The 24,534-nt window shown below is 42.5% G+C and overlaps 1 protein-coding gene across 12 annotated transcripts in view; it reads right to left on the bottom strand.

Moving 5' to 3' along the window:
- Window positions 1-2,749: 2,749 nt before the first annotated feature.
- Window positions 2,750-24,534, bottom strand: part of MARK3 (microtubule affinity regulating kinase 3) — a 107,666-nt gene continuing 85,881 nt past the window's right edge. For 5 of the 12 annotated variants that reach the window (XM_082647085.1, XM_082647079.1, XM_082647080.1 and 2 more), the window contains 7 exons: window positions 22,279-22,496; window positions 19,219-19,322; window positions 12,852-13,013; window positions 11,892-12,149; window positions 7,781-7,807; window positions 6,455-6,499; window positions 2,750-3,294 (listed from right to left, as the gene is read on the bottom strand). In XM_082647085.1, coding sequence (XP_082503211.1) covers window positions 2,949-3,294; window positions 6,455-6,499; window positions 7,781-7,807; window positions 11,892-12,149; window positions 12,852-13,013; window positions 19,219-19,322; window positions 22,279-22,496 — 1,160 coding nt within the window. In that variant the 3' untranslated portion in view covers window positions 2,750-2,948. The remainder of the gene's footprint in view (window positions 3,295-6,454; window positions 6,500-7,780; window positions 7,808-11,891; window positions 12,150-12,851; window positions 13,014-19,218; window positions 19,323-22,278; window positions 22,497-24,534) is intronic. The other 7 variants (XM_082647090.1, XM_082647089.1, XM_082647086.1 and 4 more) reach the window with 6 other exon arrangements.

Raw genomic sequence — 24,534 nt, forward strand, 5'->3', positions numbered from 1 at the left:
TACTGAGCCTGTGTGGTTTGAAGCCCGCGTGCCACAAGTGGAGAGAAGCCCACGTGCTGCAAAGAGCCTGTGTGCTGCAACAAAAGATCCCGCGTGCTGCAGCTAAGACCCAACGCAGCCAAATAAATAAAGTAAAAAAAAATTCACTGTATGAAGAATAAAAATGCCATATCCTGAGGACGTAGTATCTCAAGGAAGGATGTGGGCCCCTCAGTAATGGATGAGATCTCAAGTTTTAACCTCAGTAAAGGTAACACTACCTATGCTGCCACTAAACTCAAACCTTCATCAAGAGTCTTTTACATACAACCAGTTCAGATGGCTTCTGCAGATGAATGCCGGTACTACAAACACACACAATTTCTCATTGGATCAGTAACTACTAAGATGCAGATATGGCTTATGACAAATAAGCAATCAAAAATAATATGAACATTTGTGTCTGTATAAAGAGTGGCCATTTCATTAGGGCACGTGGTAAACTAATTTCTCCTAAAGGAGTTTAACTTCTAGTATTCCATTTGTCCTTGAAAACCATTTAAAACATGTCCAAGGCAACAGGATCAGAAGAAACTCGGCTGCAGCCACACCTTTGCTTGGCAGAGCTCCGCTTCACCCCCGCAGCTCCTGCAGGGCCATCTTGCACAGGAAGCCCTGCACACTGTGCTCTCGGAAAAGTGCATGCTGAAAGGGGATGGGTCTGGAGGAGAAAGGAGAATGCCTCAAGTGAAAAAATGAGGGGACTTGCTTTTTTTTCCCGTAATCACAAAGGTTTGAAAGTACCAGTAAGGTGAAAATGACCGGCTCTATTGTTAGGTCAAAGGGCACTGACCCCTCCATCCTTCCCTGACCCTGGCTGGGGACCACAGGCCTGGCGCTCCTCCCACCACAAGGCTCTCCCGCCAGGCCCACCTCTTCTCCCCGGCCTCCCCAGGCACTGTCTCTGGGGCTCAGCACTGGTCCTCTCCTCTGCTCTGATGAGCTTCTCTTACTTGCCGAGGGTTCCTGGGGTCTCTCCCCCCAGTCTCCACCTATGTGTAAAGGTACCTCAAACTCAATGTGTCCAAACCTGTTCTCCCACCCCCAAACTTTCCCACAACCTGTCCTGTTTCGTGGGCAGCAACCCTCTCCTTTCTGCTGCTCCGGCCGAAAACCAGGACAGTCATCCTTGGCTTCTTCTCACTCACCCATTTCTAATCCAGGAGTAAACGCAGTTGACTCTTATTTCAAAACATACCCAGAATCCAACCAGTCTCACCAGGGCAGCATCACCTCTTACCTAATTAGGGCCGACAGCCTCCAAATGGTGTTTCTGGCTTCTCCTCACGCCCTGGGATGAATTTGCAACACAGCTGCCAGAACACGGGTTTGAAAGCCTGAGGCCACTCTTCTTCTTCTGTTTGAACCCCCCAGCTGCTCCCATCTCAGAGTAAAAACACATCTGCATCACCTCTGTGGCCCAGTTGGCACCCTGACCAAATGCCCTCCACTCTGCTCCAGCTCGCTGCTGCGCTCCGGCCTCGGCCAGATACTCTTCTGGGAGACGTGCGCGGATGCCTCCCTCGCAGCCAGGCCGCTGCTCAAGCACCCCATCCCCACCCGAGCCCCAGGACCTCTGGAATGCCTGACCCTGCCCTGTGACGTTTTTCATGCCATTTACCACTTTGTTCCATACTAGATACTGTACTATTGTTTACTGACTGCTCTCCTATTAGGACATATGCTTTAAGAAGCTAAGGATGTATCCCAAATACCCAAAACAGTGCTCTGCCCGTGGTAGACAGTAAGTATTTGTGACTGAGTGACCAGACTTTCATCCTTGGACCACCACCGACAAACCCAGAACCCAAACAGCACACCAATTAATGTGATAATATCCCCGTGAGATTAAAGCATCAAACTGACTGATGAGTTTATTACCCTCTTTATGTAACCATGTAGGTGTTGGGAAACGGCTGTGAGTCTAATTCATGTACTGAATCACAAAGAACAAGAGAGGAAAATTACATACTTCATGGAGAACAAACCCAGAACTGCCAAGGCCTGGCGTTTCTCCACACGGGGGCGCGCCGGGGCTCCTGAGGCTGAGGCTGACGGCCACTCCCGACTCCCATCCTGCTCAGGTCACCAGGGAGGCCATCTTCTCCCTTTATTGCCTTTGGGGAAAAAAGATGCTAGAAATCACAAAATGTTGGGATCCACGCTAAGGAAAAAGTGGCCCGGCCTTCGCACACTTTCCATTTGCTTTTGTTCAACTTGGTGGTGGAGGCAAAAACACATACTTTTAAGTCACTGCCTTAATCTGAATCTTAAATACAGTATTAGGAGACAATGCAAGATTTTACTCAGAAAAAGTGAATTTTTAATTATCTTGTGAATCTACTTAGAAAAACACACACAAGCAATGTTCACAACTATAAATTTAAACCTTTTGCACTAAAAAAAAACACGAAACAACAAACACAAAACCACAGGCATGAACTGTAAACCTGCATTAATTACCAACTAGTCTTAAAGTTAATTCTTAGTAGTAATTCAGTATTTTCCTCCTTGGCAATTTTAATGTTTTAGCACCAAATAATCTCCCACAGAGGTACTCGTAACAACTCTGGTTGCCAGTGTAAGGAGATGCTTCCGTAGCACTACTTCACACACACACCGTCCACTCTCACACCCGCACAGACAGGAGGCACGTGGAGATGGATGTCACACGCTGACTTTCAGGGCAATGGAAATAAGACAGAGGGCACACGTGTCACACGTCTTTAATGTAGTGCATTCGTAGAAAAAAGGCCAGCTTTCGCTCCCAGGCGTGCTCTCGTCCTTATATTTTAATATCATGATTTAGAAGATGCAGACGTTATTGCCTAAATATTATTCTATACATTTCCATCAGTGTTCAGGAAAACACTTTAAAATGCTACTTAATTTACACCATAATTACTGGGTTACAGCTTTAGCTCATTGGCAATTTTGGAAGCGATATTTTTGAAAGCTATGGACGTCCCTGATATCCGCTTAAACCGGACCCCGTTCAGAGACAGTCTTGGCAGCTTGCACACTTCCATCTCCCACTGCACGAGGCTCTCCGCGTGCCCGTCGCCGTGGACACAGAAGAGTAAGAAGCGCTCTCTCTGCTCGTAGTCACAGTTATTGGCGTCCAGCACTTTGCGGATTTCCCGCATCATGTCATTGGGATCCATGGAACTAGTGGTTTTCATGCTCCAGGTAAAGCGCAGGGAACGAGGTTTTGCTTCTTTGTTTTCCTCCTTTTGCTCAGCAGATACGTTGCGACTGAAAGGCACAGTGCAGGTTTATTCTTAATTGCACAGGAAAACTCACCTTTTCTACTCTACCCAGCTCATGACCAACGTCTTCAATACAGCATAATAAATGACTTCCACGTTTTTCCCGCATAGGCTCATGGCTGGTAGACTGTTCCTTTGCTAAGAAGTACTCACCTATTTCTCCACAACCCCCTTCCCATCCCAATCATAAGCCACAATGTAAAAAATCTACCTGGCCGAAAAATCTCCACCAGTCATCCGGTGAAAATTAAGAAAGTAATTTGTTAAACAGAACCCTTGGGAGGAGGCAAAGTGGAGAGCGAACTGAGCACGTCTCCAGAGCCCAGCCCCTGTCATCCAGGCTGGCTGCCGGCGGCAAGGTGCCCGCAGGGCCCTTCACAGGCCAGCTCAGGGAGGCGGCGGCAGCAGCCCAGCCACCAGGTCTGCTCGGCCTGGCTGCTTCTCCTACCACAATTTTAAAAGATTCAATTCATCATAACCTCCACTGTAACTGTTACTCAGGATAACCAGTGACTCAACACAGTTGAAAATCGCTTTCCTGGCAAACGGCCCCAGATGCTAAGTACAGCTAGGTAAGAGAGTGGGCCATTCTCTCAGTCCCCTACCACCACCTTAGCATTTTTCCTTTTACTGTGCTAATTTAAACTTCCAACTTCACAGTTAAAAAGAATTCTTAGATGACACTACCTTACTACTGAAATAGGAAAATGAAACGTTGAGGCTTACTTGCTGCTGAGCACTGAAATGACCAATTTGAATGTAAACTGTACAGATTCACAAGGTGCAGGCTGTGGTCCCAGGCACGGCTCTCTCAGGAACTCCAAGAGGCACCTACCATCTCACTGCTCTGCGGTATTTAATCATTACTGCCACAAGCCGTTACCGACATTCTCAATTAGGAGGGTGAATACCTAACACGCTTGTGCATTAAAAACTCACAGTGTATGTATGTTCAATACACTCAGTCCTATGGCAAATTCACCAGAGCTGAGAGTGGACCGTAGGGTTTACTGTGTATGTAACTCTCCCTGTCAGCCACCTGCTAACAGAATATTCAGTTTGGTTCACACCTACCAAAACTGTTTGAAAGCTTCCTAAGTATAAAATGCTGCTAAATACTAAATAGGTTACAAAAAAAAGCAAAAGCTCTCTAAGCTGGGGTCAGGGGGGGAAAAACTAAAACACAAGGAAACAGCAATAGCACAGGTAAGGCACGGGCTGTCAGCTAGAGTCCCAGAGAGGTGGAGCCCGCCTGACAGGGAGGACCGCAAGAGAGGGGAGGAGTGGAGCAGAGGGAAAGGCGGGGTAGACGATGCGGGGCGGGGCGGGCAACGGCATCTGAGAAGAGCTACGAAGACACCATGGGATTTCAACATGACGGAGGTGGGAGAAAGTCTGTGTCTAGGGCAGAGGAAATCTCTTAAGTGAAGGCAAGGAGGTATGGAAAGCACAGAATGTGTTGAGGGCAAATTCGAAGGTACCCACGGACTGGAGCTGAGGGCACAGTCTCACCCCCCCCAGACGGCCGCTGGCATTTACTGAGCCCTTGATCCTCAGCACACCAGGAGGTGGGTTCTGTTAGTCCCTTCCAACTATGGCTGGGGAGACAAACTCAGGGCAGCTAGACTTGCTCAAGGGCAGGCGGGGGGATGCTGCCTGACTCTCACCCTGAACTTCTGCCTCAACTGAGGGATTTGTGCGTGGGGGAAACTGGGGCTGCTGAGGCCACACAGGGCCTCGTATGGACATGGTCGGCCAGGCGATGGGGCCACTGCAGGTTTTCATTCAGGGTAGTCATGATCAGAGCTGTGTTTTAGAAAGACCAGGAAGAGAGGAAATGGGCTAACAAGGACCTGAAACAGCATGGTGGCGACTGGCATAAAAAAGGGCACAAGTGGAAGAAATCTAGAGTCCTGAACCCATCTGGTGACTCCCCCTGCCGCCAGATCCATGCAATGACAGGTACAGAACATTTAAACGCAAAACACTCAACTACATAATCATTCTTTTGTTTTTGGCCGCACTGCACGGCTTGTGGGATCTTAGTTCCCCGATCAGGGGCTGAACCTGGGACCTAGTGAAAGCACAGAGTCCTAACCACTTAATTCCCTACATAATCATTCTTAAAGAAAAAAAAAAAAGACATCTAATTTGAAATATGAAAATTCTCCTAGGGAATTTCCTAGAGGTCCAGTGCTTAGGACTTGGAGCTTTCACTGCCAGGGCCAGGGTACAATCCCTGGTCTGGGAACTAAGATCCCACAAGCCACATGGCGCAGCCAAAAAAGAAAAAAAAAATTCTCCTAAATATTCTGCTTTCACTCCTTGAGACTCGAACTATGCCAGGAGTTCTCACCAGGTCGACAATGCTCCAGACTCCCAGACCTCACCTCAGGTCAGGAGAGCTCAGGCAGGAGGAATGCGTCTTTTTTTTAAATTACAAAAGGAAATTTATTTCAAAAGCATAAGGGAACACTTACATTTGAACAAGGGGATATACAGGTGTCTCGCAAAAGAAAACTAACCCATGGCATGAAGTTTTTCGTTCAAATTTTTGAAAAAGAAATAACCTAAGTTGTGCACTATTGCCTTAGGAAAGGGCAGGGGAACAATGAGGTGGTAAAGGAAGGAACACAGTCAACTTAATATCAAACTTTAGAAAGTAAAGTCACTTCTACTCAGCTTTGAGTTTACAAACATTAAGAAGAAAAAGAGGAAAAATCACACTTAATGTTCAAATTTATATAACTGTAGTTCCAAAACAGCATCTATACTTGAAATGGCTTTAGGCCACTGGCTGATCTGCCGCTGAGGTCCAGGCTACCTGGTCACAGTTTTCAAATGGCAATTCCACGTTCCTATGCCTAGGAATGCGTATTTTAACACCCAAACACCAGTGAGAACCCAGGTGGGGCTGGGACCCGAGGCTCCCACCAGCAGGTGGCTGCAGCACTCCAGCGCCCTCACGTGGCTGCCAGGTGCCGGCGGCAGCAGCAATGCTTCCTGACCACATACTGCTGGTGGCACTAAGCAATTCCACTTGGAGCAGGGACAGATGCAGAACGTTCAGAAAAGGGGTGTTGCCTCTGCCGCAGAAATGAGGTAAATACCTATAAAATATTTTAAGTAAAAATCGTTTCCCTCACCTTGAGCCCTCATATCTCCCGTTCCTCTCATATTCAGTTGGAAGCCTCAATGAATAGAATGCAGAAGCACAGAGAAGTGGGAAAGAGAAAAGATATCTTACAACCAGTACACGACCAACCCAAATATAAACACAGACATTATAAAATGAACAAATCCAAAGCACTTATTGGTCACCAGCTGAGCTTATTAAAACTCCTACTCTTGTAGGTGTGACTCTGCCAGAGGCCACCGCCATGAGTTCATGAAGGCCGTGCAGGAGGCTGGCTACACACCGGCTTCACATACACACAGGTATTCCTGCCCAGCTCTGGAATCTGCGCACACTCACGGCCTTCAACTGGAGGTATTCTTTTTAATCACTACCCAAAGTATAGTGGGTTTCCAATTAAATAATCATGGAGTGGAGTTTCCCACAGAAAGAAAGCACTCTTCCCACGGTTTCTGATAAAGAGCTCACGTGAACAAAGACTCTCCACGACCCACTGGTGGCCTCCACGTAAAACCCATAACCTGGCCCGCTGGTGAGCTGAGAGCAGCAGGCACGATGTGGCTGCAGTGGCAGCTTTTCCCTCAAGGGTGTGTGCATCCCGAGACAGTGAGCGACGCTTCTGGTCTTTTGAGTGTCATCATCAAAAAACTATCTACCTAGGAAGAATAACATTTACTACAGTGCTTTAAGTAAAAATGAGACATACTTTCTTCAGAGGTTGGTGGAAAGTGCCTTTTAGATACAATACTATTCACTCTTCAACTCTTGGAAAATATTAAAATATTTCTGCTATACAGTTGCCCACGTCTTAATTTCTGAAAAACCCCAACAAATGAGGTTGTAGGTGTGAATTTTACATTTATTTCCAGTATCAGGATATTAGCTGATTTATCTGTCATTTTAAAGCCTTTTGCTAATGCAATCCTTCATGAAATAAAAAACGACAGCTAACACAATTACCACTTACCGTTTGCATGCTTGAGGCTAATCATGAATTGCACATTGTTACTGAACATCTCATTCTTCAAACAGAAGCATGCTAAGTGTTATTAGTATGAAGACAGAATTATTTGGATGCTAAATAATTCTACCAAAGGAAGAAAATGCACAGAGCATGCGTAGGCCTCTTGTTACATGGGTGCCACAGTCCCTTTAAAAATGCCTGACAGAGTTAATCTCTTTCTTTCCAGCTTCCTTTCAAAGAAGTATTTAGTTCTCAGCAGAAAGTTTAGTGTTTAAGGAAAAAAAACAAGGCTAGAAAGCCAAACCTGATGTTAATTGCAGGAGCCATTTCAGGGTGAGGATTGAAAAAAAAATGTGTATATATAAATCCTACCTTTTGATAAACCTGAATGACATGTTTCTAAAAGAAATTAAGCCAAAAAAAAAAAAAATTAACAAAAATGAGTTGCACAAGTTAAATAGTCAATTACAGATAGAACAAAAAACAGCAAGTAAAACAGGGCTCCTCTCCTGTCCAATGAACAATGAAACAGCGACATTTGATGAAAAAGTATAAAATTATCACAAATAATTGAGTATGTGATCTTTTAAACAGAAATATAAAAAATCTGTACTTGTAAGAAAAAAATTAGCAGTAAATATTGACATTAACTATAATTAAATGTTTTAAGGTTCTTCAGATGGGTATACCTTAAGATAATAAAATTCAACATTTTGTGTTAAAGTCATTTGCAATGTACTAGAAATAAAATAACATTCCTCAACTTTCTTCAGAATATCTTATGAACAAAAAATCACCTTATACAGAAACATTAAAAATTTCATTATAAAAATATTTATCCATGAAGAGAATCATTACTTACTTCAGGAAGATGATTTAGACATTAACAGAATGTCTGTTACAGTGGTTTCGCATAAATCACTTTTTAAGAAAAAAAGTCATTGGAGGTTAGGTTTTTTTCCCTTCCAGTTTTGATATAACTGACATACAGCACTGTAATAAGTTATTGGGAGTTTAAAATGAAGTAGACTTTTTAGAGCTTTAGATATCAAAATGAATGAAAATTAAATGACCAGACAACAGTGGGGGGTTCATTTTTATGTTTTATGTAATAAACGGAAAGAGCTGTATTTAAAAGAAGTAACTCTGCTCATTAAAAAAAAATTTAAGGAGATGCTTGGGTTGTGCTGAACAGAATTTGACAAAAGAAATTTCAAACTGGCTCAGGCTTGTATGATCACGCAATAAGCATTCCTGGGTGAGTGTGAGCTGGGCTTGTCAAGCTATTTCTAAATCTCAGTTCTGAGACAGAGCACAGGAGGCACTCAAATGTATTTGAGGACTGACTGAATTAATAACTTCCTTCGTTGTTTTTTTCCTAATTTGGGATGACTTTTGCATTGCTTCAGATACCTACCAATTTTAAAAGTATCTAACTACTGGAGATAACCGCCCACCACTCCATAATCAGATCAAAAGTAGTATACAGCAGGATTACACACAGTAAGGAAAGATCATGCATGTGAAAACTGATTAAAAGGCCTTTAAAACGTATTTTCATTTCCGAATTTTCTACCTGAGAAAAGTCAAGGGGACTGCTCAGGTACCATAGGACTGATTTTCTTAACTTTTCCTCCCTTAAATCCCTTGAGGTATAAAGAGGAGGAAGCTGCAGGATTAAGGCTCTCACACTCCGCCCGGGACCACGTGGATGGCTCCCAGGAGCACAGAGGCACCTGCGCTTGTGCCCGGGCTGTCCTGCCTGCAGAGTATGGGTGACTCTGAGTGCCCTGAGCCCACAGCTCTCTAAAGCTCTCACAACATCCAGGGCACAGCCAGGAGCAGAGGGCGAGTTTTCTGATGCCAGTCCCACCACGTCACAGCAGGTCTCCTTGCGGCATCTACGTGCCAACACCTGAGCCTTTCCTGCACTAGAACTTTAACCCTCACAATTATTGTTAGGAGAGGGTAAGAAGCTGATGCTGCGGCAGCAAGGACTCTGTTTTTAAGAATGAACTGACTACAACTGAAGTACAGCACCAAGGGAGGCTACAGGTCTCAGTCTGCAAACTAACAGAAGACTTTCTGTAAAAATTCTGGGGTGGAAATTATAAAATCAGATGAGCCCCTCTAGAATATTTTTAACAAGAAGCCTCAGCCTTCAATTTCAATTCAAATACATGAAATAAACTTAATTCTAAAATGTGGGAAAAGGACTCACGTCTGTAACCGTGCTTTACCGTTTTCTGCCAGGGACACTACACAGTGGGTTCACGGCTCTTCTGGAGCCACGGATCTGACTCAGCACTCTTCTGCTGTAGGATCTTGAACATGTGCCTTAATCTCTCTGAACCTTGCCTCCAGTTTCTTCTATGAAACTGGGACAATGTCTATTCCATGGGGTAGATTATGGAGATTAAATGAGTATGTGAGAGAGAATGCATGTGTGTGCATACACACATACTTATTTATGTATATAAAATGAGTATTCCTGGGCTTCCCTGGTGGTGCAGTGGTTGAGAGTCCGCCTGCCAATGCAGGGGACACGGGTTCGTGCCCTGGTCCGGGAAGATCCCACATGCCGCGGAGCGGCTAGGCCCGTGGGCTATGGCCGCTGAGCCGGCGTGTCCAGAGCCTGTGCTCCGCGGTGGGAGAGGCCACAGCAGTAAGAGGCCCGCGTACCACAAAAAAAAAAAAAAAGAGTATTCCTATATCTATAAATCTACAGACATCTCTTTAGCTTAGCACACAGGAAGCATTCAGTATACTGTGGCTGATGTTATTTTTGTCAATGATAGTATTAAGAAGACCCCCAAAAACCCACGAAGGAGGCAAACAAATAAATTCAAGGATTTTAATGATGTGCAAGGCTTTATTTAAAGAGCCCATTACTGACCAATGTGTAAGGACACAAAGCTGACTGTCCTGTGACTGGAGCTTAGACAGACCTGACTGCCACACATCCCTTCTGTTCTCAGGGACCAGAGGGCAAAGGATCAGTTGACATTAAGCAGCCTAGGCTCCGAGGAAGGAGCTAAGGCACAGGGAGGCTGGGGACAGCACCTGGGATGACCCTGAAAGGAAGCAACGCATTATTTTGGGGGTCATCAGACTCTTCTTGGGTTGAACTCATTGTCTCTCTTGCTGGCCACAAATGGGTGCCCCAAATCTGGCAAGGCCCTTCAGACCATTCTGCTCTTCTGCCCAGCCTGGAATGGGATGTCTCAGCAAAGGGGCTCAGAGAATAATAGGGTAGACCAGAAACTCTGGACTCCTCTGACCTCTAGTCAATGCTAGTGGATATCAGAAGTCCTCCCTAATCTGGTATTTGACATCCTGACAATGAACAGATCATCTGGGGAAAGACAGTTTAATGTGACTTGTCTAAGTTTTAGATGACTGATTTAAAATAAAATTACTGGGGGAGACTGAAAAGTGGTATTTAGCTTACAGGTTAAATCAAGAAGACGGCACATAACAGATCAGTAGGCTAACGGGCCACAGAGAGTCAGAGAAGAGAGGAGGAGGGCATGTATCATTTTAGACTCTGGGAAGAGCCCACTGTTGTTCTGTGGAGAAGTCACAAGTGATGAACCAGAGGGTCTGTAACAGGCAAAACCTGCAGGACACCTCGGACAGACTAATCCACAGAGAGGCTTAAGTTCAAAGAATTTCCTCTGGGTGTCCTGGAACTGCAAGGGCTCTCAGGTTTCCTGGGTGTGGTCCTGGCTAAAGGTGCCTTTGCTTATAATGCAGAGTGGTATCTTTTCTTTTTCCTCTTATAGTAGCCAATGTTTCTAGGCTTTGCAACCTCTAGACGAAGATTCTGGAAATAAAGTTAAAAGTACCTCAAGGGACCTTTAGAGATTTCCCAAGGCCCCAACTGACAGTCTACTGGACATACAAAAGATTTTATACATGACCAGATACTAGCTTCTTCCTAAGAATAAGGCAAGGATTTTATCTCCAAAACTATTCAATATAGAATGTTACCTTGTTCTCATTATAACTCAGGCCAACAGAGAGAACAATTTCAAGATTGAAGCTCTAAGAAACTTAGTGCTCCTCAACAACACTGGAATGCAACGAGAGAAGAGGAAATGTCTCTCTCCTCTGTGTCTAGGGACGCTTACACCATACACGTCTTCCTCGGTGGCTACTGATGGGGCGCCAGCCCCCGAACTACACTGGATCTGGGCTTTCGCTAAACTGAAGTGCACATGCCATGTAGAGAGATGTGAGAGTAAAAGGAAAAGTAATTAAACAACAACCACCTCCCAAGTGCTAGATAACTTTTAGTGTTGTGAAAGGACTCTGAGCTCTATAATTCCTCTTCTGAAAGGTTTTGAAAGTACAGCATTAGAAAAATGTGCGCTAAAGACAAACTGAAAAGCATCTGGGCAGCGGCTTCACACGAGGGAGACGGCACTTCTCCCTTTGCCCTTGTGTTTGCTCCAACCAACAGCACCACCTAGGCACTTACCTCCTTGTGAGTTTGGAAGTTAATTTACTAAAAAGATTAGTGGAGCCTCGGCTTCGAGTCTGCGACAATGGTGTGGCTTCATGGGACAGGCTGGGTGAAGCAGGCGGGCCGTTATACGTGGCAGTGCGCCGCTCCCGGGGCTGGCCGTGGAAAGTGCTACGACTGGCAGTGCCTCTTGGGAAGCGGGTTCGATCTGGGGTGGTGGCGCTGCTAATACTGTGTGTTGAAGCAACTGGAGCTCTCTGGTCAGGAATAGTGCTTTGAGATCAGAAAATGACAGATTCTTAGATCTCTGTTCACAAAACCCTGGCTTTGTAGCAAACATGGCACACAAACATTTACGATCACAATATACCTTTGATATAGAGTGGAGAAAACCAGTTATATAAATCCAGATCCAAGGGGTATTTTATAGGACTTAGGAGCAAAAGGTAAGTTAAATGGCAAAGGGTACCAAAGGAATAGTACATAATCAAACAAAACCTCATGGAGTTTAAGGGAACAGTACACACATATTTTCAAGGACAAGATTAATGCAGGGAAATTCTAGAACAAAGAACAGCTAACTCAAGCTTTTTTTCCTTTGCTTCCCTCTCAAATTGCTTACATGCAGAGAAACTTGCCAATACAAAAGAAAGAAAGGCTATGCAGGTGAAACGGAAGAATAGGCAACTAAAAAGTTTTGGAAGCACAAAAATGGCATAAGTACTGTAAAATTCCACATGCTGAAAGCAACTTGGAAAGAAGGGGGAATTTCTTACACCCTTTGTAGTATGCAAAGGCATGAAGACACAAAGATGACCAGGGACACCATGAGACAGGATGTGCTTAACTAAAACCACACACAGGAAGGACACTTTGTAGACAACTGGAACAAAATCTTGGACTATAAAATCCACAGCACAAAATTAAGAAGCAGTGGGTACACATTAGTTTCACAAGGAATGTGCATTTTCTTACATAGCCTTGAAGTTATCTCCTTCACTGTCTATTGGAGGTAACATCATCTTGGGGCGCCCAGAGCCTGACATGGACATCGACTTGTGATGTCGCAGCCGACAGGTGGAAGATGTCTTACAAACAGAGGCAGGGCTAGCTGCGTAAGCGAACATTTCCATCAGGCTGGGAGGGGGTTTGGGTTCAGGCAGAGGCAGAAACAACAGTATGATGGACTAGTGACAAAAAGAGCAACTCTTGTTCAAAGCATATAACCTTCCTCCCCAAACCATCTCGTCTTTGTCAAGGAACAAAAATCTCTTAAACCTGTTTTGGGGATTCTGGAGCAACTGCTCATCTGTATCTGCTTTTTTTAAAACAGCAATTTAAAAAGTTTATTAGCTTTAAAGAAAAGAAAATAACATCATACATGTTTGAATATTTACGTGAGAGGGACGATCTCTTCCGAGCTATGTATAAAATTAAGCCTACCCTAAAAGAGATGCCTCCATTCATATCAAAGTGAATCTATAACATGAGCCCACTATGCTCTTGACCTGTTCCCAAAGCACACTGTCATATTTTAAAGGGACTAGTAACATCACAGGTACAGCAGTAACTAGTTCTATTTATCGAAGTATCCTATGTTGTTTAGATATCCTATGTTGTTTGTATTTATCAAAGTATCCTATGTTGGGCTTCCCTAGTGGCGCTAGTGGTTAGGAATCCGCCTGCCAATGCAGAGGACACGGGTTCGAGCCCTGGTCCAGGAAGATCCCACATGCCGCGGAGCAACTAAGCCCGTGCGTCACAACTACTGAGCCTGTGCTCTAGAGCCCGCGAGCCACAACTACTGAGCCCCCGCGCCACAAACTACTGAAGCTCAAGCGCCTAGAGCCCGTGCTCTGCAACAAGAGAAGGCACCACAGTGAGAAGCCCGCGCACTGCACAAAGAGTAGCCCCTGCTCGCTGCAACTAGAGAAAGCCCGTGCGCAGCAATGAAGACCCAATGCAGCCAAAAATAAAATAAATTTATTTAAAAAAAGTATCCTGTTAAAACCTTCCTACTCAAAGGACTTTCACTTCTTTATAAACAACACTCTGAATTCCTAAGGGGTCAACAGAGCCCCATTTTTCAAGGTGGGAAAACTAATAAGAGCGAATTAACTGTTTATAGACAGAAAAAGAGTAACAAGTGGCTACATGTCTGCAGTTTCACCTGGCACAGACAGCTATGGGACAAAACTACCTAAGGGAGTTTCCCCATCCTTAATTCCAGCTCAGTCATCATGTCCTTGGAATTTCAAAGGGGCAGTTTCTTTCCTTTAAAAGATAATCAGGGATTTAGAATTTTGACCATACTCTTTCAGTGACTTTCTACAGAAATCCTTTCAAAGCCTGAAACCTAGAAACATCAGGTTCTTTCCCTCATGCCCCACATCCAGAGCAACTGGGACATCTTGTTGGTGTCAACTTCCTAACAGCACTTCAATGAGCCCGGGCCTCCCCACCTCTACTCTGAGGGTCTTCGTGCAGTGCTTCACCTCTCCCACAGGCCCAATCCTAAGTCATCTTGTCTTTACTGGTCTCCAATTTCACACTTTCCAATCTGTCCACCATACAGCTGTGAACTTTCTAAAGCGCAAGCCTGACCTTGTCACTCATCTGCTTTTAACCATGCAAAAGCACACTGCGTCTTCAGGATAAAGTCCAAACTCCGCTGGCATCCAAGTAGCATCCTCAGGTGCCCACAGCTCGGCCCCTGCCACCTCTCCAGGCTTGACCTTTCACTGTTACCTCCCGGGGCTAGACTTTCGGGCCCACCTGATGATGTGCAGTCGCTTGGTCGTGCATCAAAGAACTTTTGCAGGAGCTATTCTCCGTGTCTGGAGAGCTGGCATCTTTCTATTTTCATCAAAATCCAACCCAGAGGTCATCCCCTCCGCGAAGTCTCCACCGGTGCCCTCTCCCATCAGGAGTGACTCATTCCGCTCTATGTATTCAGTGCGGGCACCTGCTGCCGCACACCACACTGTACCGCAGTGACTCCTGTCTGCTCATGCGCCCTGGAAGCACGGCCTGCAATCTCATCGTGTCCCCGGGGTCTCCTAACTGAAAAGGTACATTAATGAAATGAGCCACTGGAATTCTAACAGTCCCAATATGAAGGAGACAGGTCTTTGTAATAAACTGCTCAAGAAGATCTGCTTGTCCCTGCGTTTGTTTGACAATCCTGCCCTCCCACTTGGGGGAGTGGCTTATAAAGATTAAACAGAGATTCACTTTTGTGTTTTTCACAGTCCTTTCCTTTGGCAAAAACACCTGAATTCTGTTTTGGTAGAAATAGGTTTTTGGTCTCTCGATGTCGTTGACTCCACCCCAGACTTTCCCAGCTACCCTGGCCAGTGACAGATTAAGAGATGGGCACATGGCCAGAGCCAGACCAACAGGGTCCCAGAAGACAGCCCCAGGGCTTCTGCTTGAGCAGAGCTGAGTGTGGGAAGATGTCAGGGCGGATGCTGCTGAGCCCATCAAGGAACTCCTGCAGAAGAAGCAGAACTATGAGATGAACCCTGACTCTATCCCTGGACTTTTTTAGTTATAGGAATTCATAGATGCCCTTTTTAATTTAAACTTGTTTGGACTGGGTTTCTGTCACCTGCAACACAGAGAGTCCTAAGTGATTCAACTATCTGAAGAAATGCTTTGTTGTTTCCAATATGCACGTACAGACATACATACACATAGATACATATAATTTTACTTTAATAAGTTACAGATAAATACAACTGTCTTTTGTGCTCTATTACCTGTTCCGAGCAGGTCAAGAGTCGTCAAACACACTTTATGCCCCTGCCCAGCTGCTGATGTTCTCTTGCCCAAATTAGGAGCTAAGATCAATAGATGCATTAAAAAAAAAAAGCAGGGGAAGAAGAGGAGGCAGGGGTTATTTGGCATCTTCCCTGGAGAATATAAATGGTCCCAAAGACTCTGGATAAGGAAATGGCTTTCCTTATCCAGAGCAGGGAGATGCTCAGTCTATCCCCTGTGAGGCCATTGCTCCCTGGCTGGACACTGAAGGCAAGACTGGTGGACAGACACTTTACAACAAAAAACTGACCCCTCCTTAGAGTCAGAGACCTTCTTAAAAAGGAAGTGTAAATTGATATATTAAAAATTATTAAATTTTTACAAAATCTTAAAGGCAATTAAATGAATTATTTCTTTAGAAATTTAATCATGTCACATTACGAGTTCCACAAAGCAAGCAACAAAACAGATGTGTTTTTTTTGACTTCTAAAGTAGGCCTAGCACCTCAATCTAGGAAACAGTAAACTCAATAAATGTTCGCCGAATGTCAAGTCTGTACAAACTCACAAAAATTCTATTTACAACCTACAATCCCAACATCACAACGGGCTGCATCAAACTGGACAAAATTTCTCCCCCAGAAAAGTGGCACAAATGATGGTTATAGTTCATAGACCACCCCACAAGAATCTACATAAACAAAACAGTAACTGCGTTATATTTTTAGTAGTTCTGGGTACAAGGAAAAATCATTTTTTAAACCTTAACTTACAGAAATAGTATGATTTCTTAACATTCAAATTGTGTGAAGTTCCTGTTAATCTTCTGGTTTTATATCTATGCCTGATAATTTTTTAAAATTCTAATCTGCTTACTGTTATTAAAGGAAAGGTATTTTCAATTTGTTTGATATGACATCTATCCTATATCAGAACATTCTGATATGAAATTGGTTGCTGACTCAAAGCATACTCAGTGATTGGGCAAAAGCAAAATTAAAAATATAACCCAAAGATACTTGCGTTAAATGTGATAAAACCTTCTTTGCTCATTTAGTTTTCATTAGCCACAATCATTCTCTTGTTGGAATTCTGTAAAAACACTCTCATGTATAAGAAAAAAGTCCAACATATTGAAGGCTAAAATGGGAATTAATGTCCTTCTTTCAGAAGTTAACACAGATCCAGGCATCCTGTACCTTACTAGTATTGTAGTCAAGGAATAAGATATATATGGGAGAGGAAAAAGCAACAATCTGCCAAAGAAGTCATCTGCACACAGAGAAGGCTCAGTGCATAATTTATGACTCAAGCATCTATTTTAAGGGTGAGAAAGTTGTCACATTTAATGCCTTCCTTAACTGGAAGTAAAAAATATGACCACCAGTTTGGCACTCAAACCTCCAATATTTTCCCACAATTTTTCAATTCATTTGTAAGACAGAAAAAGAAAATCCAGATATTATGAAAATCATGGGCCCCGCTTGTGTGGTTGGAGGCACTGTCTGAAGATAAAGACAACACTTTCAGCAAAGCATTTAAAGAGCTGATGCTAACAGATGCCATAAGGCCCAGGCTGGTATAAGGAGGAAGCAGCCCCACTGAGGAAGGCGTCTGCAGGTAGAACACAGACAGGTAATGACTCCAAAGAAATCAGAGTATTCCTAAAACTATTTCCAAAGAGTGAACTGAATAACTGTAGGGAAGGAGAATTAGAGGAGTAGATGCACACACAGAAACACAAATCAAGGGAGCAGACTTAGATCTTGGTCTTAATAGCCTTTTAAATAAAAGTCTGACTCTGTACCTCAGAGAATTGTATATTCTAAAGTTCAAAAGGAATGTGATAGAATAATTCAACAATTTAGAAGAATCTGTAAAAAGAAAGGTCATGAAACAACATTTTTTCTAGTTCTATAGACTAATATCCATAACATATTAGAAACTTTTGGGAACTCCCTGGCAGTCCAGTGGTTCGGACTCAGCACTTTCACTGTGGGGAACCCAGGTTCAATCCCTGGTCAGGGAACTAAGATTCCATGAGGCCAAAAAAAAAAAAGAAGAAAGAAATTTCTAAGTCTTCTACTGATATCTCCTATTCAATCCCTTCAAACTAGAAGAAATTTGATAGATTTGACAAAGTAACTGTAAGAAAAGAAAATTTACCAAAGAATAGACCACTATTAAAAAATAAATATACCAATCACTAATTTATAAGCTATCTAGCCCAGTTGCTCTACTCAAATTATTAATAGTTCTTAATCATAGGAAAAAGACAATGTTAAAACAAGCACACACATAGGAATCAGAATATCAGGATGTAAATATTTCTAAAAATTCACTGAAAAATGAATGTAATCTCACATAGTAAGCTTTTACCTTCATGTCAATTCAAACATAAGTGGTCTGTGGAAGAGGGGAATGATAAAATAGTCTGGTTTTAAGGGTGAAAGAGGTTAGGTTAGGCTTAGGTTGTTACAGAAGTTACTGATCAAACATTTCATTTGACTGATGAGATCTAAAGGAAACAGAAATCTTATAATGCAATTTCAGAAAGTAAATGTCAGAAAAAGAGGAAAAACAATTTTGATGCTACACATGAGAATGTGATATGACCAAGCAATGTTCAGAGAGGCCAGGGGACAATGAAAGATGATGTGAATTTATTTTATGGATTTCTACTCCAGAACTTTATCTGCTCACTTTGACCTTATCTCACCATTTTGAATTTAGTTTTATACTACTTTTCCAAGAAGAAAGAAGGAAAATCATGCCCATTTGGGAAATTTGTTCTATATACAATATATTTCACTACTCTACCAATCCAACTCCCCCCACCCACTTTTCCCTCTGCCCAAACTTAGCTCTACTCCATGGTTTCTGGATGTACTTAATCCCACTTTTCTGACTCTATTTCTTATTTTGAAACCCCAAGAAAATTGTTTGCATGATCTAACTCCTTACTGATATATTACTTTGTTAGTATTTTAAATCATGCTTATCCAATGTATGACTGCCTCTCTACCAGATTAAAATCATTCAGAAGATTGCACTCTCCATTTCTCTGGGATACTCAGTGTGTCTCTTTTAAGGTGAAGACTGTGTTACTACTTGTCCGCCATGCTCCTCTGACACACTGCTGACCTATGACTGAAGGCTCACCCGCCCCATCAGGTGCTCCACATCTTCCTGAGGTGTGGCTCCCCGTCTCAGGTCCTCATCCTTCCCCCTTCCAGCCCTGGTTCAAGTTATTCATGTGCACAAAATAATCTCCATTTCCCTGTTCATAATTCTACAATTAAACCATAGCTTACCATCTATTTCCTCTGGGAAAGCTCCCTGCTTTAACTCAACCCTTCCAATCATCATACGCAGCTGGCCAGGAGGATAAGCTCTGGACAATGAGAGGAATTTGGAATTCCAGGATCTCACTAAAACTCTGCGTTCAAATTTAACTTACCATTAGCGAATACTTACCACTAGTATTTGAATTTTGATTATAAAAACTGAGAAGCAAATATCATTCTTCCATTTCTCTTGGGAAAAACAAATTTTCTTGCAAACAGGTAAAATTTCATACCTGTTTTCTTTGCCATTATGAATTACTGAATGTCTATCAGCTGTAGTTCTTTCACTGCAAACATAAGTATTCCGCCGCGTCATTCCACCAGATGCTGTATTACTCTATTAAAAAAAAGGGCATTTTGGTCTTAAACTATTTAGTAAGTATAGTACAATAGGAAAAAAACCCCACCTAATTTAAATAAACGTGAATACTGTTTAAATAAACCTACACTAAAATAGCAACAGTACTGGCCACTAGATCAGAGAAGAGGATGAAGGCAGCAGCCTCCACCCTCCTTCCTAGCCTCCAATGTTTCTGCAATAATGAAAGATGGCTATGGTAAAGTGACTCTGAAAAGCTGGCTATAATAATCTACAGAGTAATAACTCATGGATTATTTAAAACAAAGCAGACAGAGAGATCCACTATTTTTAAAAGGTAATACTTTCAAAGTAAAAAATTAAAAAGCAAGGATTATAAATATAAGGTAAATATACAAATAAAATAAAAAATAAAAAAATAAAAAGATAAAAATAAGGGTTAAAACTGTAAAACTATTAGAAAAAAATGGGTATATCTACATGACCTTGGATTTGACAAGAGATTCAGATAAGACACACACACAAAAATATGAGTAACAAAAAGAAAAAAATAAACTGGACTTTATCAAAATTAGAAACTTTTGTGCATCAAAGAACACTATCAAAGATGTGAAAAGAGAACCTACAGAATAGGAGAAAATATTTGCAAATCCTATATTTGGTAAAGGTTTAATATCCAGAATATATAACGAACCCTTACAACTCAACCACAAGATGACAAACAACCCAATTTAAAAATGGGCAAAGGACTTGAATAGACATTTTTCCAAAGAAGGCATACAAATGGCCAATAAACACATGAAAAGATGCTGAACATCACTGGTCATTTAGGAAACGCAAATCAAAACCACAGTGAGGTACCACTTCACACACACCAGGATAGCTATAATTAAAAAAAACAGAAAATAACAAGTATTGGCAAGGATGTGGAGAAACAGAGACTCAAATACGGCAGGTGCGGTACACAAACTTGTACACAAATGCTTACAGCAACATTATTTATAATAACCAAAAGACAGGAACAATCTAAATGTCCATGAACGAATAAGAAGGTAAACAAACTGTGGCATATAAAAAGGAATGAGTTCACCCAACAACTTGGATGAACCATGAAAATATTACGGTGAGTGAAAGAAGGCAGACACAAGAGGCTTGTATAAGTCCATTTATATGAAATCTCCAGAACAGGCAAACCTACTGGGAGAGAAAGCAGATTACTGGATGCCAGGGGCTGGGGAAGAGAGGATTGGAGAGAGTGATTACTTAATGAGCACAGGGCGTTCGGAAGTGTTTCAGAACTAGAGAGAGGTAGAGGCTGCACAACACTGTGAATGTACTACATGCCACTGAATAGTATGCTTCAAATGGCTAATTATATGTCATGTGAATTTCACATCAATTTGTAAAAAGCTAATACTTTCAAAATTAAAAAGCAAGGAATAAAAGTCACAAGTAAAAACTTTTATCAGATAACAATTTTAAAACAAAGATAAAAGCAGCCACCTTTAATACAACATGAGCAGATCATGTATAGGGAAGCAGAAGACAAGTGGGAGAAAATTATAACAACATACTTCTTTCCTTTATAAATAATCATATATGAGTGGCTAATAATGCTTGCGATATACTTTCAAAAGGGGGGTGGTGCAGATGAATAGAGTGAAGGAATGGAAGTTATGAAGGCAGGGAACAAAGTCTTTTTCTTCTTCTGGTAACTGTCAACAAAAATTGGAGGCTGCATTTAAATTGCAGGGCTATGGAATGACGATCCAATTTTACTGCATTAGGAAGCCAAATAAAAAACCTTTCCACACAGCGTTTACTCTGATAAAGCACAATGTCAAAGGATGGAACACACAAAACCTTCTGGGTTCCTTTCTAAGCCTCTCCCCAAGAAATGGCCAAAGGGAGCAGCACAGATTCCGTGTGGGATCCTCAGTTTGGGGTTTCTTTAGGGTAGAGGAAAGGCTTTGTCACCGCTAACTTGTAGGGAAAAATGTGGTTACAGAATATCCTTAAAATTGTTCATTCTCTGAAAATTCTTTTTAAAATTACTTTTTGAGTCTTCCGGTTATAAAATAGGCAAGCCCTGGGGGTGCAATGTGCAGCATGGTGGCCCTAGTGAACAACACTGTCGTGCACGTTGGGAGTTCACATCACAAGAAAAGAATTCCGTCACTGTGTACGGTGACGGATGTTAATTAGACTTAGAGATCATTTCACAATAAATACGAACATCAAATCATGAAAAAAATTACTTTTGGAGTGCTAAGAATAATAATCACTATGTTAGGTCAGAGAGAACACATTTCAATTCACAAAGAAGTTGTTGAAACTGAATAGATTCAATTTAACAAATACTACCTACTTCCTAGGGAGATTTTGTTCAGGGCAGGGACTAAGAGACGGATTCGGTTTAGCAGTATAACTTCAGACAATTACCTAACTTTTCTTCAATTACTTCACCTTAACATTTAGCTAAGACATGAAAAAGCACTCAGCATGGTCCCTGGCACATGGTAAGGACTCAGTCAACACTCTGTATCAACAGAGCCCTTTGAGATGCAGGGCAAACACCAAATCCCTGGCAGTCAGAGCTCACAGTGCCCTGTACAGACTCCATCAGGTTGCTGTTTGCCATCACCTGTCTGCACTGTCCCCATTTGGTTTTATTCATTTCCTCTGTTAGATTATGACGTCTTTCCATATCTCAGCACCTGATACAGTCTGAAGTTTAGCAGATGTTTATGGAGTAACTAAAAACAGCCCTTGACATAAAGGATCTGATCACTCATCCAGTGGGATACGGCTCAACAAGAAATACGTGCAACAGAGCAAGTGATCCTTACAGGCTGACACTGTGCCTGGTGGCCCCGTGGGTAGGGCTTTGTAGGCAGATGAACACACACGAGCAAAATGTCTTATCATTTCAATCCTACAACCCTAGCCTGCCCTACAGTCCAACAATACTTACACCAGGGACGGTGGAGCTCTTCTTGCGTTCAGGAATATCTGCCTTGTTGGGATTACTTGCACTCCCAAGCATGGGACTGGCTGGAGCAACTCCCTTTCCTCCAGCAGCACTGCCGCCTGGTTTCCGGGAGGGAACTCCATCTTCTCTGAGGTCGCCGTCTGCAGTGCTGGTCTGACTCCTTTTTGGATACGCCACAACTGAAGGAATAGCTGGTCCAGCTAAAATACAGAGTTCACTTTTTAAAAGTCAGAATATAGTTTTATGTTTTATCCTGTGAAAATGAACACTTTATAAGATGACCCAAGATTTCTATTCATCTAAGAGAATATAAGACAGTAAAAATCTTCTAAGATGCTTCCCATTCATGTATAATGTCTTCCCTATGCAATGAATTCAATTTTATTTTATTTTTTTAAAATTACCTAACCACTTTAAAAATATATATATATTTATTTTTGGCTGTGTTGACTCTTCATTGCTGCACGTGGGCTTTCTCTAGTTGTGGCGAGCAGGGGCTGCTCTTCGTTGCGGTGTGTGGGCTTCTCATTGCGGTGGCTTGTCTTGTTGTGCAGCACGGCCTCTAGGTGCACGGACTTCAGTAGTTGTGGCTCACGAGCTCTGGAGCGCAGGCTCAGTACTTGTGCCGCATGGGCTTAGCTGCTCTGTGGCATGTGGGATCTTCCCAAACCCATGTCCCCTGCATTGGCAGGCAGATTCTTTTTTGTTGTTTTTTATTCCTTTTTGCAGGCAGATTCTTAACTACTGTACCACCAGGGAAGTCCTGAATTCAATATTAAAATTTCACTTATTAGTCCCTAACATTCTACGTTTTTTTTTTTTTTTTTTGCGGTACGCGGGCCTCTCACCGTTGTGGCCTCTCCCGCCGCAGAGCACAGGCTCCGGACGTGCAGGCTCAGCGGCCATGGCTCACGCGCCCAGCCGCTTCGCGGCATGTGGGATCTTCCCAGACCAGGGCACGAACCCGAGTCCCTTGCATCGGCAGGCGGACTCTCTACCACTGCGCCACCAGGGAAGCCCCATTCTACGTTTTTAAAGTTGTTTTTTTTTTTTTAAACTAATAAGCTTATATAGTTGTCTTTCTGAAACATGTTTACGGGGTGTTGCTGGACAGATAAATAATCAAACTAACTTGATGCATACACATCATGCAGAATGAACTGGTTCACCTGGTATCTATACATCTGAGTGAATTTCATCCTTTTTGTATAAGAGATGCCGTCACCTTTTGGAAAAGAACAGTACAGATTTACAGGCTCTTTCTTTTGAAGTTTTATCTTGCATCTTTTTTAAAGCACTCATAATCTTCTAGGTAAACAGGAATTTGAGTAGACAAGGAGAGGCAGTATGAGCAAAAGAAAGCATGTTTCTCATGGAAGTGACAGGGAGGACATGGGTGGATGTTCCCGGTCAGAACCCCTCCCAGGGGGAGGATGCCTAGGGACACCCCAGGTGGGCAATTAACTGATGTCCTGCAGTAAATCACCTAGAGACTCTGATGACACAGGAGATTCAGAGTTCAAAGAATTATGGAAATGAACGAGATAACTAGTATATTCATTATATATGACGTCCAGTGGTAATCTTAAGGAACAGCGCCAAATGCTAATCATTTATGGTAGAAAAGCCTTTATATTTTAGGTCTATTAAAAAATGGATGGGAGGGGGAAGAGGGAAGGGGAGGGAGGGACTGGGAGCTTGGGGTTAGTAGATGCAAACTATTACATATAGAATGGATAAACAACCAGGTCTCATTGTATAGTACAGGGAATTATATTCAATATCCTGAGATAAACCATAATGGAAAAGAATATGAAGACGAATGTATATATGTGTATAACTGAGTCACTCTATTGTATAGTAGAAATTAAGACAACACTGTAAATCAACTATACTTCAACAGAAAAATAAATTATTAAAAAAAAAGGGATGGGGTGGGGTACAGAAAAGCTACTTCTAGGACAAAAATCCAAATGGTAAATCTAGGGAATTCCCTGGTGGTCCAGTGGTTAGGACCCTGTGCCTTCACTGCTGAGGGCCCAGGTTCGATCCCTGGTTGGGGAGCTAAGATCCCACAAGCTGCGTGGTGTGGTAAATAAATAAATAATGGTAATTCTATTTGGAACTGAATTAAAAGTAAACAAAGATTTGATTTATGGGAGAACAATCAAGTTCTCAGTTTGGCAATTTTAACATATAAAACAAAGAATCAACCAAGTACAGGGTGATACTACCCTT

The sequence above is a fragment of the Grampus griseus genome (genome assembly GCF_964374135.1).
Source record: "Grampus griseus genome assembly, chromosome: 2".
NCBI classification, from domain to species: Eukaryota; Metazoa; Chordata; class Mammalia; order Artiodactyla; family Delphinidae; genus Grampus; species Grampus griseus.